The following is an 18,622-nucleotide window of genomic DNA, read 5'->3' as shown; positions in this document are numbered from 1 at the left end:
GGATCGTCCAGCAGTCAGAGATGCCGAAACCAAAACGGAACGCGCGCCCGAGTCTGAGATTCGGAGGTTGCAGATTAGTCACAATATTGAGCAGCAACTCCTGCAACGGAAGATGAAAATAGAGGAAGATAATAACGGTAGGGTTCACGAGGTTAACAACGCAAAAGGTTTCTCTCATAAGAATATAGGCTATTCAGTTCCTTCGACCGGAGTGGGTGTGAAAGAGATGAGCATTTTGAGTGACTGAGGGAGAAGAAGGAAGGGTTTGAGAAAAACGTGGCAAATATTTCAGAAAAAAAAAAGAAAAAACGTGGCACACACCTAACTCACCGTTAGTTGTCTCATACAAAAATTTAACATTGTTCAATTTTAAGGACTAAACATAAGAGTTTCAAAACTAAGACGACTAATACGAACAAACCTTTTGAAGAGGGACAAAACTCAAATTCGTTTCATAGTTTAGGGACTAAAAATATATTTAACCCTTAATAAAATTAAAATTATTGTATGTGATTGTTTTTCTAGTTAAAATGAAACATGTTAATGCTTATCATGCTATACTAGTTGTTTACTCTAATTAGTTAGTAAAAAGAAATTGAGTTGTCTTGATGTTTTCCAAAACGGTATTTATACTTTCTACTTCTTTTCATTATAAGAATAACCTCTTTTGAGAGATATATGTGTATTTGTGTACTATGAAATATGCTCATGTTATTTAAAGGGATATTTGCACAGTATAAAAAGAGACTTGATGTTTTAAAAATTAAAGTAAAGTTAATATGTAATTTTAAATAAAATAGAAAATATTTAGTAATTAGTGGAATTATTTTTTAGTGGTTGAAAGTTGGTGCTGGTTGAAAGTAAAAAAGGTTCTATGATGGTCTTAACGCGTTTCCACGACGATTGAAAAAAGCACTTTGAATCGATTTTGTGTCTGTACGGATAATCTCTGAGAGTGTTTCATTATTGCTATTTCTTCTAACAGTTCATTACCTCATCAATTCCTTCCATGGAATTCGGGTCTTCATCAACCAAACTCCCACGGTATTACGACGTGCTCATCAACTTCAATGGAGAAGACATCCGCAGGAAATTTGTTTCTCATCTCGATTTTGCCCTCTCGTCCGTTGGACTCACCACTTTCCTTCACCATCAGAATGTAGTGGAGTCAATGCACGTCCAACAACCTATCCTCAATCTGTGTCGGGTAGTAATAATTGTTTTCACCAAAACCTATTCTGAATCTGCTTGGTGTCTTCATCAGCTTCAACAAATCATTCAATGGCACCAAACTTATTGCCGACATATTCTGCCTGTATATTACGAAATTCAGCCATCTGATGTACGTCTTCAGAAGGGCGATTTTGGAAAGGCCTTGAAAGCAACTGCACATCAAACATTTTCAGCACAGCAACTTGAGCATGGCATGTCTAGATGGAGCCACGCACTCACCAAAGCCGCAAATTTCTTTGGATGGGATGAGAGCAATCACAGGTAAATCACTCACTCACTCAACGGTATTTCAGGCTTGTGATTTAACTTTGTTAATACATGACTTCTTCTTTAAATGATATTTAACTTGAAGGAGCGATGCTGAACTAGTGGACAAAATTGTTAAGAGCGTTCTTAATTTATCAGTTTTGTCTGCTACTAAATTCCCAGTTGGATTACAAGACCAAGTGCAATATTTAATTCGAACTATAAAAGAAAAGTCCACGGATGTTTGTACAATAGGGATATTTGGAATGGAAGGATCAGGTAAAACCACCCTTGCCAAAGCCATCTACCATCAAATCCATGGTACATTCATGCATAAAAGTTTCATTGAAGATATTGCACAAGTTAGTGAACCAACTCATTTACAGGAACAACTTCTTTCAGATGTCCTAAAAACAAAGGTGAAGATAGATACCTTCGAGATGGGAAGAAATATGATTAGGGACAGACTTTTTGGGAAAAGAGTCCTCATTGTACTTGACGATATGGATGACTATCTTCCCTTATTAGATCTATGGGAGTGTCGTTCATGGTTAAGTAAAGGAAGTGTAATAATCATGACAAAAAGAGACCAAGTCCTATTTCTTAGATATCAAGTTCATTCTGTTTTTGAGATAAATCTAATGAATGAAAACGAGTCCCTTGAGCTTCTTAGTTGGCACGCATTTAGAGAAGCAAAACCAAAAAAAGGATACCATCACCTAGCCAGAAGTGTAATTTCTTGCTGTGGAGGAGTACCTCTAGCTCTTGAAGTCATTGGAAGTACTTTATTTGAAAGGACCAATGAGGAATGGCGTAGTGTATTGTTTAAATTAGAGAAAAATCCCATGTACAATGTTCGAATGATATTGAAAATAAGCTTCGACCATTTACGCAATCAAATGGAAAGGGATTTATTCTTTGATGTATGTTGTTTCTTTGTTGGTAAGGACAGAGGCTACGCTACGAAGATCCTAAATGGCTCTGGAGTAGAAAATGATAGTGAAACAAGTGTTCTACATGGCTTTAGAGTAGACGCTGATAGTGGAATAAGAGTTCTCATGGAGCGTAACCTCATTAAAGTCAAAAGAAATAACAAATTTGGAATGCATCCTTTACTACAAGAAATGGGAATAGCAATTTTTCGTGAAATTTCAGGAGAGAGACGTTGGAAGAACGGTCAACTGTTGTTTGATGGGGATGCAGAATATGCATTGAAAGTGAATGCTGTAAGAACATTCGTTATATGTGATTTGAAACTTCTTTTGAAAGTGTTTAACTTCTCATGTACGCAATTCATTTTTCTTTTTTGGTTCTTTAAATCACAGGAGAGAAACGACTATGAGGTATTGCCTGTCTTGCTTTCAACAAGAAGAGAACCATCAAGACTTCCGAAAGACGGTGTAAATTCTGAGAACCTTTATCCGAAATTGAGATGGATTAGTTTCCGTGGATTTTCTATAGAATACCTACCCAACTACTTTAATGCGGATGATACCATAGCGATTGATCTAAAACACAGTCTTCTTCAATTCTTTTTGGAAGAACCCCAGGTTTTATTACGAGCCATTCTTCATTACAACATAAAGCTTAATTAAAATAAAATAGTGACTTGCTACAGTCTCAATTTTTATTTTCTGTCTCTAATATTTATCAAAAACTATCTTGGTGTAGGTTTTGAAATCACTAAAAGTCCTTAACCTTAGTCACTCCATGTACTTAACAGAAACACCTGACTTTTCGAGACTACCAAATCTTGAAGAACTCATTCTAAAAGATTGTCCGAGATTACGGGAAGTACACCGATCTATTGGACATCTCTGTTATCTTATATTACTCAATTTGAAGGACTGTAAACGTCTAAGAAATCTCCCCCAAGAGATATATAGGTTGAAATCTTTAAGAACTCTTATCCTCTCTGGGTGTTCGAAGATTGACCCAATGGAGAAAGATATAGTGCAAATGAAATCCTTGATAACTCTAGCTGCTGAAAATACAACTGTGAAAAAAGTGCCTTTTTCAATTGTAAGTTCAAAAGCCACTGGATATATATCCTTACAAGGATTTGAGAGATTGTCATGTAATCCTTTTCCTTCAATCATTATTCGGTCTTGGATGTCGCCAACAATGAATTCCATATCTTATATTAATTTGAATTGTGTGGATATGGAGGATAATAGTTGGGATGATATTGCGCCATTGCTTGGCAACTTGGCAAATCTTCGAACTGTTTTGGTGCAATGTGACACCGAGTTTCAACTATCTAAGCAAGTAAAAAGTATTCTGGTCGACTATTTTTCAAATATTACCGAATCAGAAATTTCAAAGCAGCATTTCAGGTCTTCTTTGATCGGTGTTGGAGCATACCATGAATTCTTCAACGCTGTCAGCAATAACATATCTGAGGTTCTTCTCTCCCTTTTCCTTTGTTTTTTTCATTCTCCATCATTTTAGTTATTAATTAAGAGAACGGAAAATAATCATAAGAAAGTATCTAATAGAAATTACAATTCTATACTTTTAGCACTTGTTGCTTCTAGAGCTATTCAACTTTATCCAAAAATTTTAATAATCGAATAACCAAATGATCATGCTTATAACTAGGAAATTGATTTCCTCTTTCTTGCTTGACTAGTTTTTTCATTTTTTAATACTCAATGATTATATATACTGAAAGAGACGAAAACAGAAATGGATTCTAAATCCCTAACGACAAGATGGTGATATATACACAACGAAACTACTAATCAAATTTATTTTAATTCCATTGGTATGCTTTAATGGAGTATTGGATTTTGTAATCTTTATCGGCAAATAATGATTGTAGAAGACAATATGAATAGGAAAATTAAATAAATGACTAAGCTTTTATCTCATGGTACAGGTATTGGCAAGTAGTGAGTCTTCTGATGTCTCTCTTCCAGGTGACAACCCCCCTTATTGGTTGGCCTATATGGGTCAGGGAGATTCTGTTTCTTTCACTGTGCCTCCAGATAATGTCATGAAGGGAATGTTTTTGTGTGTTTTTAATGTATCAACTCCTGAAATTGTGGCATCTGAAGGTCTTAGAAGTGTGTTAATTGTTAATTACACAAAGTGCACATTGCAGATACACATGCATGGCAAAAGAATTTCCTTTAATGATATAGATTGGCAGGCTATAAGGTCAAATTTAGGATCAGGAGACAAGGTGGAGATTTTTGTGACTTTTTCTCAAGGAGTGGTGGTCAAGAATACACATGTCTATCTTATATGTGGTGAATCACATTACTTGGAAAAAGTGCCTACTCCAAAAAAAAAATGATCTCCTTAGATTCATAAAGAAAATTGTAAAGTGACTTCTGGCAAGTCATTTATCTTCTATGAGAACTGCAGGATCCCTTTACATATGGAATTAATCTGTGCCCTTGATTGCAATGCATTTTTTTCCATCCTTTCCTTATTTTTCTTTGGAGTATAGCTTATAGTTAAGAAATTCATGTTTGCTTTATCCTGTTTCTCACTGCTCACGTTGTGCTTCCTTGGCTTCACTTGAGCTGTTTATGTATTTGTTTTCTTGTTACTTTTTTGTCAATTCTTTTACATTTAAACATATAATATCTCACTAAGAAATCGTCTTAAAAAAAAACATGCATTATGAAATAAAGACAGACGTTGTTCGATATTCTGTTAGGTGTTCTGTTTTAATCTCTGCTAGGTAGTCTCTGTTTTTTGTTTCAACATAATAAGCACCTTAGCCTCATCCCTTTACTCTGTTTCGATGTGTTTTTATTTATAATTAAATATATCAATCTTTTCAATTGACATTCATTATAGTTTTTAGTTGTAAGTTTTTAACTAGTTTTTTTTTTTCAAATATAGCCATGATCTTACAAATTATTTTAATTTTGTTAAAAAAATTTTAAACTTAATTCTTATAAATTAATATTCATTTCATATGACCAAATATAATCTTTTAAAAGATCCATAAAAAAAATAACTATTTTGACAAGTACAATTAATATTTATACTATCGTGGGTAACATTTTTATTCACATTTTAGACTTTATCCCGGTTGTAAAATTGACACATATTATGATAAACTTGAAATTATTCATTTTCAAATGTTTTTTGCATAGAAAGTTCATTCCTATATCTTGTTCTCGTAATCACTTTTATAGTAAGGTGTCAACCTTCTCTTGCAATCACTTCTGAAGATTGAATAAACTTTCATTTTGTGAGACAAACTTAAGAGTCTACTTTGGTTTTTATTATTCATATCTTGGATAGATTTTAAAGTAACAAATCCTCCTTGCAGTTATCCTTTGGTATTGAACATAAAGGTAGCGTGCTCTTCCTTCAAGATGTGGACCGCATAACCAAGAAGCTGCTGCAAAGCAATTGTGGAATTTAGCAAAATACGATTAATCAATCTTGAGACAAAGATCAAGTGATATATGGATTGTAAAAGGGAATAATATTAACAAGTACATTCACTCCATGGTGAATTGGAATAGGAGGAAAAAACCATATAAATAGGATTGAAGGTGGATGGAAGATCTAACTATAGTGAAGAAGAAGGCTAAACAACTCTCTGAGTAAAGGTTTATGGAAACCTTATAGATAGACCAAATAGTGTAAATTTCATTAAAATTCCTAATCAAGAAAATGAGTGGTTGATTGGCTTGGAACCTATGAAGAAGGAAAGGTAAAATGGGCAATTTGGTAAAATTTGATTTCTTGGGGATTTCTTCTCTACATGATCAGAAGACTAGACTTTTATGAAAAGTGTTGGGTGATCATGCTGTGTATCTATTTCTGTCCATGGAAGCCCTACTATTTCTTGAAAATATAGTACTTTTCTTAATATGTCAATTTTGATTTTAAATCAAACCACGTTACTTGATGTTGTCAGTCACTTCAACCGTTTCAACATTTTTCAAAAGTACAGGATGAAAAAATAAAATTCAAAGTTCAGGGATTAAAATAAAAATAGACAAGTTAGGGGAAAACATATTTATCGTAACTAGGGTTTAAAATAGAGGTGAAAAGCACAATTGTTAAGCGTGCAAGATGCATTTGACATGTGGAATAAAATTTTCACTAATTGTTTTGGTCTCATCGCAAGTAAGTTTTTTTTTTCAGGAGGATTAAACTAGTAAATAAAAAATTGATTAAATTGTTAAAATTTATATAACTTTTCACTTCTTTTTTTATCATTTTAGACATGCTAAATTTGCAAGGTTTTCAAAATCAATATATATACAAAAAAAAGATAGTTATTTAATAATTATAACAAAATGATTTTGAAATAATTTTATAAATTGATTAAAATTAAATGAGTAAATAGTTGATTCCAAATAACATAGGTTACATATTATTATAAATTTGACATGTAAGTTATGTTAATACATCAAAGCTTATCAATCATTTGCCATCATCCGAAAATTTATTAAAAGATAAAATAAAACAAAAGAATACAAAAGCATAAAAGATCATACTAAATCTATGATAAAAATTACACCTTAAAATTCATGATAAAAAATAATGACATAAGAATAACTACTTTTCAATCAAAGCTTTTGAAAACTATACTTTCAAGTATGTTTTAATTTATAAATATTTCACATAAATTCGACATAAATAAAAGTTTATACCTCGCAGTTAAAAAGTTATTCATATATTAACCACAGTCTTCAATAAAAGTATAAGCATATGAAATCAAACCAAGATAACTACTAGTTGTACCTACACTTAGTAGTCACTTTAAGTCAATTGATAGTTAAGTTGATTTAATAAAATAAGTATATGTTGCCATTTTAGAATAATAAGAAAAAATATTATAGTTTTAATACAAAAGTTTTAATTCAATTAGTTTTTGTTTAAAATTTGTTAATTGTTGAGTTATTTGAACGTATGTGTGGTTTTTTAATAATTTTTATTTGTATTTATTAAATAAAAAATTAACAATGCTTTAAATATTGAAAGGTGTATTTACCTCTACTTGTTGCTTTCTAAACATAAATGTTTAGTGATTTCTTAAAGATTAATTACATCTTAAGTTTAATTTTTCTTTTACTAAACATATTGGTAATTCTAATAAACACGAAATATTTACTTAATTATAAATTAATAAAATTAAAATTATTGTATGTGATTGTTTTTTTACTCAAAATGAAATATGTTAATGCTTATTCTACTATACTAGTTGTTTACTCTTATTATTTACTAAAAATAAATTGAGTTGTCTTTATGTTTTCCAAAACGGCACTTATACTTTCTACTTTTTTTCATTTATAAGAATAAACTATTTCATATATATATATATATATATATATATATATATATATATATATATATATATATATATATATATATATATACGTGTGTGTGTTTATACTGTGAAATATGCTCGTGTTATTTAAAGGGATATTTGCATACTATAAAAAGAGACTCGATGTTTTTAAACATAAAAGTAAAGTTAATATGTAATTTTAAATAAAATTAATAGATAATATTTCATAGCAATTATTGTAATATTTTTTTTGTAGATGAGACTGGATACTCTTTCCTCCTTAACACATAATCATTTTAAAATTACCTATATAATATATTGTGTGTACCGTATGGTCCGGACGACCATATATACACCCCACACCAATCATGCTGAATGACTCCAAGGACAACAAGCAACCTAGTGAAGGAATGCGACAGAATTGATAGGCAAGACCGAACGACCGAATATAGGGGCGTCCGACCTTAGCTGATAAACATGTTTTTCTATGAGGATTAAGATAAACGGTAATTAGAGGTATTAGGCTGAGGTTGGACCGTGATTAAGGTTTCACTTATCTCAAGCCCACTGTTAAGACCTCAGCAAACATACCGAATCGTATCAAGTAATAAATTGGTAAGACCAGATATCATTTCCTAAGTGACTCGTGTAACACTAAACGATCGTATAATTGTTTAACTAATTAAGACTAAAGAATGATTCCATTAAGTAAGATTTAAATGCACTTAAAGTAAACAAATTGCATGAATAGTAAAATGATCTTTTGTAGCCAAAAATACTTGGAAATGAATGAGATTTGAAACAATGGAATGGTAATGTTGGGGTTAGACTTCACCTACTTCACTTTCATGCATATTAGAACTTATATTCTTCATTAAAATGCTAATGTCAACTTACTATATTACTTAGAACCCAATTCTTTGGTGTAAAAAGCCTAGACTTGCTTATATGACTCCAATCTCTTGAAAACCCTAATAATCAATTTTGTAGTAAGAAAAAAAGTTCATGACAACTAAAGGTCCTAGCTCCATTTCTAAATACTATTTCCTTTAGGTAGCTTACTTCAAGTCATGGTTCATGAGCTATCTTCCAATAACAAACAAACCCAAACATCAAGTTATGAATGACCAAAACATAACAAGCATTAAGAGTGGGAGAAAACCACTTGCATTCAATGAACGAAGCTTAATGTATTCAAAACATGTTCATATACATGAAGTTTAGAGGTTACATCTTTCCGCAACAAGAAATGAAGTTAGCTCTCCATTGCCATGGAGCTTGAGCTTACAATGGAAGATAATGAAAGAGATTTAAGACCCAAGGAAGAGAAATGGAGAGCTCCCACACGCCCAAACTTGCTCCAAGAGGTCCAAAACTCTAAGGTTCGTGCTTCAGCCGCTAAAAGATGGCACCTCATTGCATGGTAGCCTTAAATAGGTCTAGGGTGCCACATCAGCAAGTGTCACACTCAACGCCAAGACAAGAGGGCGCCCAGGCGAGCTTACGAGGCAATGACGCTCAGTGCCCCTAGAGGGGGCGCCTAGGCGAGACTACAAGGCAATGGCGCTCAGCGCCCCTAGAGGGGGGGTGTTGCTCCCTCCACCACCCCAAGTGCTCCTGGACCTCTCCACTATTTTCTTTTATTCCAAAAATACTCTACACCTCTCCATTATTTTTTTTATTTCAAAAATACCCTACACCTCCCCACTATATTCAACAATCTTTCTCTTTCTCTCTCCATATTAATGGAGCATTCACATGACTCAAATTTAAACTTGTGATATATTGCAAAATTTTATTTACACTTTCCCTTAAATAAGTTTGATTCAATCTTATTTTCACTGTTCAATATATATATTTTTTCTTCAAATTACTTAATAAATGGTAAAATTTTGTTCTAAATTTCTAGAAAAATGTTTATATATATGTGTGTTTTTTTACATTTAATATTTATAATTTTTAATATTATATTATGTTTTAACTTATTGACATGTTTGACTCAAATAACTTGAATAATGTATTTAATTTATTAGATAAATAATATAAAAATATTATTAAATACTTAAAATATAAAAGAAAAGTTATATTTGTTAAAGATTTGGAATTTATTTAGTTCTTTCGTCATTATAAAGTTAGTATATAATAATAATAATATATTATTTACTATTAACATTATTATGTTTATTATTTTGTATTTGCATCTAACTTTTAAGTTTATAAAATGAAAGTGGTAGAAGCATTAATGTTGAAGTTTTCTCATATTTTGCAATATATCACAAGTTTAAATCTAAGCCATATAAATGCTCCATTAATGCAGAGAGAGAAAGAGAAATATTGTTGAGGATAGTGGGGAGGTGTAGGGTATTTTTGGAATAAAAGAAAATAGTGGGAAGGTGTAGAATATTTTTGAAATAAAAGAAAATAGTGGAGAGGTACAGAAACACTTTGGGGTGGTGGAGGGAGCAATACCCTAATACCAATATCCGTGTTGGCCCAATAATAACTCAATACTCATAGGGTGTTGCTCCCTCCACCACCACCCTATACTTCCTCCACCTCCCCACATTATTTTAAATATAATTATATCCTTAAGTTAAATTTTTTTTACACTTTTACCCTATTTTAAATAATTTGAAACCCTAATTTTACTTTCCCAGCACCCACCCACGAAACTCTCTTCCCCTTTCCCCGTTTTCGTTTCACCTCCCCACCTCCCGCACTTCCATTCCTTTTTCTTCCCAGTTTTTTTTTTTGTTTGAAAGCTTCCATTGTTGTCTTGGTGTGAAGGAGCGTCGCCGCCGTGGTGTGGAGGAACATCGAGGAACGACTAGAGCATCAACCAGCGAGGAAGTATACATCAATGGAGGTGACATTCTTCAACGGATGTCCCCTAATAAAACAAACTCTAAAATAAAAAACGTAACCTTTAAACAGGAGGTGACATCTTCAACGGATTTCAACATCCGTTTAAGGTAAAACGGATGTCGACATCCGTTTTTCCTTAAACAAATGTTGACATCCGTTGTTCCTTAAACGGATGTTGACATCCGTTGTTCCTTAAACGGATTTTGACATCCGTTGTTCCTTAAACGGATGTTGACATCCGTTGTTCCTTAAACGGATGTTGACATCCGTTGAAGGATGTTCACATCCGTTGAAGGATGTTGACATCCGTTTAAAGGTTACGTTTTTTATTTAGGGTTTTATTTCAAGGTTTATTCGAATACGAGGAAGCACTCCACGCACTGCACCACGAGATGGAGATTGCATGATAATTCTTTCCACCACCACCAACCTTTGCAACTTGTAGTATCTCACAACGACGAAAGAAAGAGAAAAAGAAATATAATGTTAAAATGAAAGAAAAGTATTTTACTCATATGTACGAGACTAGAATAAGTTATTAATGAAATAGGTTGTGAATAAATAAAATTAAAAAATAATAATCCTAAAAATAAAATTTTACTAAGAGACAAAATAATAAAGAGATGTGAAAAGAAAAAGGTGTGGTGGTGGAGGGAACCACACCCATAGTCATAGGCTATTTTACCAAATAGAACAAACGGGCTTAAATATCTTTAGAACACGGTTCAGTAATATGTCATGTTTGTCGGCGGCGATGCATTGTTGCAAAGCCTACCGGATCAGACACTATAGCATTAAAATATGTAATTTTAAATAAAATAGAAAATATTTCATAGTAATTAGTGTAATATATTTTTTTGTGGTTGAAAGTGGGTGCTGGTTCAAAGTAAAAAAGGTTCTGTGATGGTCTTAACGCGTTACGAGGATAATTAAAATATGTACTTTGACTCGCTTAGGTGTCTGTACGGATAATCTCTTTGGGAGTGATTCATTATTGCTTTCTCTTCTAACAGTTCATTACCTCTCAATTCCCTCCATGGAATTCGCGTCTTCATCATCCAAACTCCCACGGTATTACGACGTGCTCATCAATTTCAATGGAGAAGACATCCTCACGAAATTTGTTTCTCATCTAGATTCTGTCCTCTCGTCCGTTGGACTCACCACTTTCCTTCACCATCAGAATGCAGTGGAGTCAACGCACGTCCAACAACCTATTCTCGATCTGTGTCGGGTAGTAATAGTTGTTTTCACCAAAACCTATTCTGAATCTGCTTGGTGTCTTCATCAGCTTCAACAAATCATTCAATGGCACCAAACTTATTGCCGACATGTTCTGCCTGTATATTACGAAATTCAGCCATCCGATGTACGTTTTCAGAAGGGTGATTTTGGAAAGGCCTTCAAAGAAACTGCACATCAAACATTTTCAGCACAACAACTTAAGCATGGCATGTCCAGATGGAGCCACGCACTCACCAAAGCTGCAAATTTGTTTGGATGGGATGAGAGTAATCACAGGTAAATCACTCACTCACTCAACCATATTTCAGGCTTTTGATTTAACATTGTTAATACATGACTTCTGTTAAACTTGAAGGAGTGATGCTGAACTAGTGCACGAAATTGTTAAGAGCGTTCGTAATTCATCAGTTTTTTCTGCTACTAAATTCCCAGTTGGATTACAATACCCAGTGGAAGAACTGATTCAAACTATAAAAGATAAATCCATGGATGTTTGTACAATAGGGATATGTGGAATGAGAGGATCAGGTAAAACCACCCTTGCCAAAGCCATCTACCATCAAATCCATGGTACATTCATGCATAAAAGTTTCATTGAAGGTATTGCACAATTTAGTGAACCAAGAGGGGGTATACATTTTCAGGAACAACTTCTTTCAGATGTCATAAAAACAAAGGTGAAGATAGATACCCTTGAGATGGGAAAAGATATGATTCGGGACAGACTTTTGGGGAAAAGGATCCTCATTGTACTTGACGATATGGATGACTATCTTTTATTATTATCTCTAAGGGAAAGTCTTTCATGGTTAAGTAAAGGAACTGTAATAATCATGACAACAACAGACGACGACCTATTTAACGAATATCAAGTTCAATCTGTTTTTCGGATAAATCCAATGAATGAACATAGGTCCCTTGAACTTCTTAGTTGGCACGCATTTAGAGAAGCAAAACCGAAAGAAGAATACGATTACCTTGCAAGAAGATTAATTTCTCTTTGTGGAGGACTACCTCTAGTTCTTGAAGTCATTGGAAGTACCTTATTTGAAAGGACGGAAGTGGAATGGTATAGTGTATTGTTTAAATTAGAGAAAATTCCCTCTTACAATGTTCAACAGAAATTGAAAATAAGCTTGGACCGTTTAAGCAATCAATTGGAAAGGAATTTATTCGTTGATTTATGTTGTTTCTTTGTTGGTAAGGACAGAGCCTATGCTACGAAAATCCTAAGTAGCTCTGTAGTAGAAGCTGATAGTGAAACAGGTGTTCTACATCGGTTTAGAGTAGATGCTGATAGAGGAATAAGAGTTCTGATGGAGGGTAACCTTATTAAAGTCAAAAGGAATAACAAATTGGGAATGCATCCTTTACTACAAGAATTGGGAAAAACAATTTTTCATGAAACTTCAAGAAGGAAACTTTGGAATAACGGTCAACTGTTGTTTTATGTGGATGCAGAATATGCATTGAAAGTGAATGATGTAAGAACATTCTTTATATGTGATTTGAAACATCTTTTGAAAGTGTTTAATTTCTCATCTACGCAATGCATTTTTTTCTTTTTTTACTCTTTAAATCACAGGGGAGAAAAGACTATGAGGTATTGCTATCGACAAGAAGAGAACCATCAAGACTTCCGAAAGACGGTGTAAATTCTGAGAACCTTTCTCCGAAATTGAGATGGATTAGTTTCCGTGGATTTTCTACAGAATACTTACCCAACGACTTTAATGCGCATGATATCATAGCGATTGATCTAAAACACAGTCTTCTTCAATTCTTTTTGGAAAAACCCCAGGTTTTATTACGAGCCATTCTTCATTACAAGATAAAGCTTAATTAAAATAAAATAGTGACTTGCTACTGTCTCAATTTTTATTTTCTGTCTCTAATATTTATCAAAAACTATCTTGGTGTAGGTTTTGAAATCACTAAAAGTCCTTAACCTTAGTCACTCCATGTACTTAACAGAAACACCTAACTTTTGGAGACTACCAAATCTTGAAGAACTCATTCTAAAAGATTGTCCGAGATTGCAGGAAGTACACCAATCTATTGGACATCTCTGTTATCTTATACTACTCAATTTGAAGGACTGTAAGAGTCTAAGCAATCTCCCCCAAGAGATATATAGGTTGAAATCTTTAAGAACTCTTATCCTCTCTGGGTGTTCGAAGATTGACCCAATGGAGAAAGATATAGTGCAAATGAAATCCTTGATAACTCTAGCTGCTGAAAATACAACTGTGAAAAAAGTGCCGTTTTCAATTGTAAGTTCAAAAGCCATTGGATATATATCCTTACGAGGATTTGAGAGATTGTCATGTAATCCTTTTCCTTCCATCATTATTCGGTCTTGGATGTCGCCAACAATTAATTCCATATCTTATATTAATTTGAATTGTGTGGATATGGAGGATAATAGTTGGGATGATATTGCGCCATTGCTTGGCAACTTGGCAAATCTTCGAACTGTTTTGGTGCAATGTAACACCGAGTTTCAACTATCTAAGCAAGTAAAAAATATTCTGGTCGACTATTTTTCAAATATTACTGAATCAGAAATTTCAAAGCAGCATTTCAGGTCTTCTTTGATCGGTGTTGGAGCATACCATGAATTCTTCAACGCTGTCAGCAATAACATATCTGAGGTTCTTCTCTCCCTTTTCCTTTGTTTTTTTCATTCTCCATCATTTTAGTTATTAATTAAGAGAACGGAAAATAATCATAAGTGTTAGATATATTATATCTTTTATCTTTTAGTTAGTTTGTTATTATTTCTCATTTGTATTTTGAGCTTAGCCCATATTTCTTCTATTTTAAATAGAGAACCCTATGTGTGTATTTTACACAAGGGAGATTAATCCAAATATAGTTTTTCACTATATTCAACATGGTATCAAAGCAAGTTCTCTGATCCTCTTCTGGTGGTCTCTGCTGTCTGCCAGCGTCCGGCCGCCGGCAGCCCCTAAAATCTCAGTGGGCAGTCCATTTTTTCTTCTTAAATCTCTGTCACAGTCAGCACCAGTCCAAACCTAGTGTGCCACTGCTGTTGCCGCCACTTTCCGCTGCCGTCGCTGCTAACTCCGGCCACCGTCGCCGCAGCTGGCGCCGCTGCCGTCGCCGCCGCCACCGCCGGCCACCGTCACAGTTTCGACGGGTGACCTGCTGGACCGTCTCTTCGAGCGACGGCCAACCACGCCGGTTTCGAGAGCCGCTTCTCAGTCACGCGCTGTCACGCAGCGCTTCTTTCAGGCCACTCCGCTATCGCCAGCCACCGCCGGCCGCCGTCACAATTTCGACCGGTGACCAACGGATCTGAAGCGTCTCCTCGAGCGACGGCCAACCCCGCCGGAGTGAAGCATATACTCCGCTCAACGCGCCTCCATGTGCTGCCTTCTTCTCGTCAGATCTCGGGCGCGTGTTCTGCACGCGCCGCCTTCCCGGTGTCGGAGTTTCACCGCGACACCTCCATAGCTCTCGCCGGACCTCCCTCTCTCTGTTCAGACCTTCCAGAGTAGCCATTGCTGCCATCTTCGTCTGTCTTCGTCTTCGCCGTTGATTGTCCAGGCACCGTTTGCCGCTGTCCAGGCGCCGTTTGCCGCTGTCCAGGCGCCGTTTGCCGCTGTCCAGGCGCCGTTTGCCGCTTTCCAGGCGCCGTTTGCCGCCGTCCAGGCGCCGTTTGCCGCCGTCCAGGCGCCGTTTGCCGCCGTCCAGGCGCCGTTTGCCGCCGTCCAGGCGCCGTTTGCCGCCGTCCAGGCGCCGTTTGCCGCCGTCCAGGCGCCGTTTGCCGCCGTCCAGGCGCCGTTTGCCGCCGTCCAGGCGCCGTTTGCCGCCGTCCAGGCGCCGTTTGCCGCCGTCCAGGCGCCGTGTGGTTCCAACCACTGTAGGCGCCCATCACACAGTTAGTGATGGCAGTCCCTGTAGTTTTGTCGCTTCCAGCCACTATAGGCCCCATCAGTCAGTGATGGCAATTTAGTCCCTGCAGTTTTATAGCTATCAACCGCCGCTTCAGTCGTTACCGTCTCAGACAGACGCAACTGCGTCAGTTCTTCTTGGGCTAGAGTTTAGCCCGATCTTCTTGTGATACACTGCTAAGTATCACCACTTGGGAGTTGTCCAACAAAGAATTTTGGACCTCCAACATGTCTTTGGATCTTTGATGCCTTTGTTTCAGCATTGTAGCTTAATATTTTGTTTTGTTTTAGTGGTTCAGCAACTGTGATCTTTCACATTTCCACCTTCACACTGAGGGGGAGTACGTTTCCAAGACACTGCAAGTCACATAAATATGGGTGTAGTCCCTGCAGTTTTGTAGATTTCAGCTACTACTGTTTCCCGTCACCCATCCATCATTGATGAGGATTTAGTGTAGTCCCTGCAGTTTTGTAGCTCTTAGCTTTCAGCTACTACTGTTGATCCCATCACTCATCCATCATTGATTGGGAATCAGTCCTTGCAGCTTGTCATTGTCCACCACTGCTCTCCTTCAACACTGAGTTCATCTATTCCAAGCTTAGTTCATACAATTTGTATGCTCCAGCTTGAGGGGGATTGTTAGATATATTATATCTTTTATCTTTTAGTTAGTTTGTTATTATTTCTCATTTGTATTTTGGGCTTAACCCATATTTCTTCTATTATAAATAGAGAACCTTATGTGTGTATTTTACACAAGGGAGATTAATCCAAATATAGTTTTTCACTATATTCAACAAATAAGAAAGTATCTAATAGAAATTACAATTCTATACTTTTAGCACTTGTTGCTTCTAGAGCTATTCAACTTTATCCAAAAATTTTAATAATCGAATAACCAATTGATCATGCTTATACTAAGTACTAGGAAATTGATTTCCTCTTTCTTGCTTGACTAGTTTTTTCATTTTTTAATACTCAATGATTATATATACTGAAAGAGACGAAAACAGAAATGGATTCTAAATCCCTAACGACAAGATGGTGATATATACACAACGAAACTACTAATCAAATTTATTTTAATTCCATTGGTATGCTTTAATGGAGTATTGGATTTTGTAATCTTTATCGACAAATAATGATTGTAGATGACAATATGAATAGGAAAATTAAATAAATGACTAAGCTTTTATCTCATGGTACAGGTATTGGCAAGTAGTGAGTCTTCTGATGTCTCTCTTCCAGGTGACAACCCCCCTTATTGGTTGGCCTATATGGGTCAGGGAGATTCTGTTTCTTTCACTGTGCCTCCGGATAATGCCATGAAGGGAATGTTTTTGTGTGTTTTTAATGTATCAACTCCTGAAATTGTGGCATCTGAAGGTTTTAGAAGTGTGTTAATTGTTAATTACACAAAGTGCACATTGCAGATACACATGCATGGCAAAAGAATTTCCTTTAATGATATAGATTGGCAGGCTATAAGGTCAAATTTAGGATCAGGAGACAAGGTGGAGATTTTTGTGACTTTTTCTCAAGGAGTGGTGGTCAAGAATACACATGTCTATCTTATATTTGGTGAATCACATTACTTGGAAAAAGTGCCTACTCCAAAAAAAAAATGATCTCCTTAGATTCATAAAGAAAATTGTAATGTGTGACTTTTGGTAAGTCATTTATCTTCTTTGAGAACTGCAGATCCCTTTTGGCAATCCATAAAAGGCTTTTAGTTGAATTTCACTTTCATGGACCTCTGCCAAGAGGAAGCAACTCATCATTCATATCACTCATCCCTAAGGGGGAGAATCCCTAGAGATTTAATGATTACAGACTCTTATCTCTAGTAAGTTGCATGTATAAAGTCTCGGGGATTTCTTCTCCACATGCTTAGAAGACTAGGCTTTTATGAAAAGTGTTATTTTGGATCATGCTCTGTATCTATTTCTGTCAATGAAAGCCCTACTATGGAGTTCGGTATGCAAAGAGGCATCAAACAAGGGGATCCGCTTGCTCGTTTTGTGCTAGAACATTTAAGTTTATCGTTAGATGTTATAGGTAAAAGACTCTTTAGTGTGGAAGTTGAACTTCTGTTGTTTGTTGATGATATGATTTTCCTTTGGGAAATGTCAATGAATAATACATGATATAAAATGCTTGATGAGATGGTCATACGGCACAATTGGGATGAAGAGGAAGAACGTGGAAGAAGAAATTGATGGTAATGAAGGAGAAGTGGATGAAGATGATGATGTTGCCTAGTGTTTTGACTATGCAGATGTTGATAGGAGGTTGATAGCAGAGTTCCTTCTGTTTTATGTGTTCTTGAGGGATTAAGAGGATGAATATGTGTTCAGGAAATTTGTACTGCATTGCCTATTGTGTTTTTCAGTTGCTGACAAAAATGAAGAGGAAAATGGATGAAGAACGGAAGAGGGTCTGGTTTTGGAGGATGGGAAGAATCTGTGTGGATGTCTTGTAGAAGAAAAAAGGAATTGTTGGTGATGGATGAGCGAGATAAAATGTGAAGAACCCGTAATGATGGTCTCTGCTTTTTGTATGAAGATGGAAGAGGCAAAGGAGTGGAGACCGCTGAGGATTTATGTTATTATTTTTATTGTGCAAGCAATTAGAGTTTTCTTGTTAGGATTCACGTTGTTAATGAAAAGACAATTGTCTATTAATCCTTAGATACTTTGACGAAGATATATCCATTATTTATTATTGGCGAAAAGTTTTTAATAGATTAAATTAGTAGATTTTTCCTTTCTGTTGTGATTTTTTTGTCTGAAAATGTTGGTTTATGGGCATTTTCCTCTTTCGTGTAGGGTATACTGGCAA

General features: G+C 35.4%; 1 protein-coding gene and 1 pseudogene across 1 annotated transcript; both read left to right on the top strand.

Annotated features, from left to right (window-relative positions):
- The first annotated feature begins 928 nt into the window (after window positions 1–928).
- Window positions 929–4,918, top strand: LOC148195520 (disease resistance protein Roq1-like; annotated as a pseudogene).
- A 6,632-nt stretch (window positions 4,919–11,550) lies between these two features.
- LOC124845457 (disease resistance protein RPV1-like) lies at window positions 11,551–18,551 on the top strand. Its single transcript, XM_088094796.1, has 5 exons — window positions 11,551–12,136; window positions 12,216–13,344; window positions 13,446–13,661; window positions 13,783–14,514; window positions 16,990–18,551. Exons 1-5 carry the CDS (start codon window positions 11,652–11,654, stop codon window positions 17,407–17,409), a joined length of 2,982 nt encoding a protein of 993 aa, XP_087950922.1. The 5' UTR covers window positions 11,551–11,651; the 3' UTR covers window positions 17,410–18,551.
- Window positions 18,552–18,622: the final 71 nt, after the last annotated feature.

This window comes from Vigna umbellata, chromosome 7 (assembly GCF_029865625.1).
Source record: "Vigna umbellata cultivar VRB3 chromosome 7, Vumbellata_1.0, whole genome shotgun sequence".
Taxonomy (NCBI): domain Eukaryota; kingdom Viridiplantae; phylum Streptophyta; class Magnoliopsida; order Fabales; family Fabaceae; genus Vigna; species Vigna umbellata.
Note: the sequence above shows the minus strand (reverse complement) of the source record. Positions and strands in the feature narration are given on the sequence as shown.

Bases quoted from the DNA above. Each gene is read 5' to 3' on its own strand.
- LOC124845457 (XM_088094796.1), top strand. From the start codon at position 11,652: ATGGAATTCGCGTCTTCATCATCCAAACTCCCACGGTATTACGACGTG. The intron at 12,137-12,215 runs GTAAATCACTCA...TTAAACTTGAAG, and splicing joins TGGGATGAGAGTAATCACAG to GAGTGATGCTGAACTAGTGC. The intron at 13,662-13,782 runs GTTTTATTACGA...ATCTTGGTGTAG, and splicing joins TCTTTTTGGAAAAACCCCAG to GTTTTGAAATCACTAAAAGT.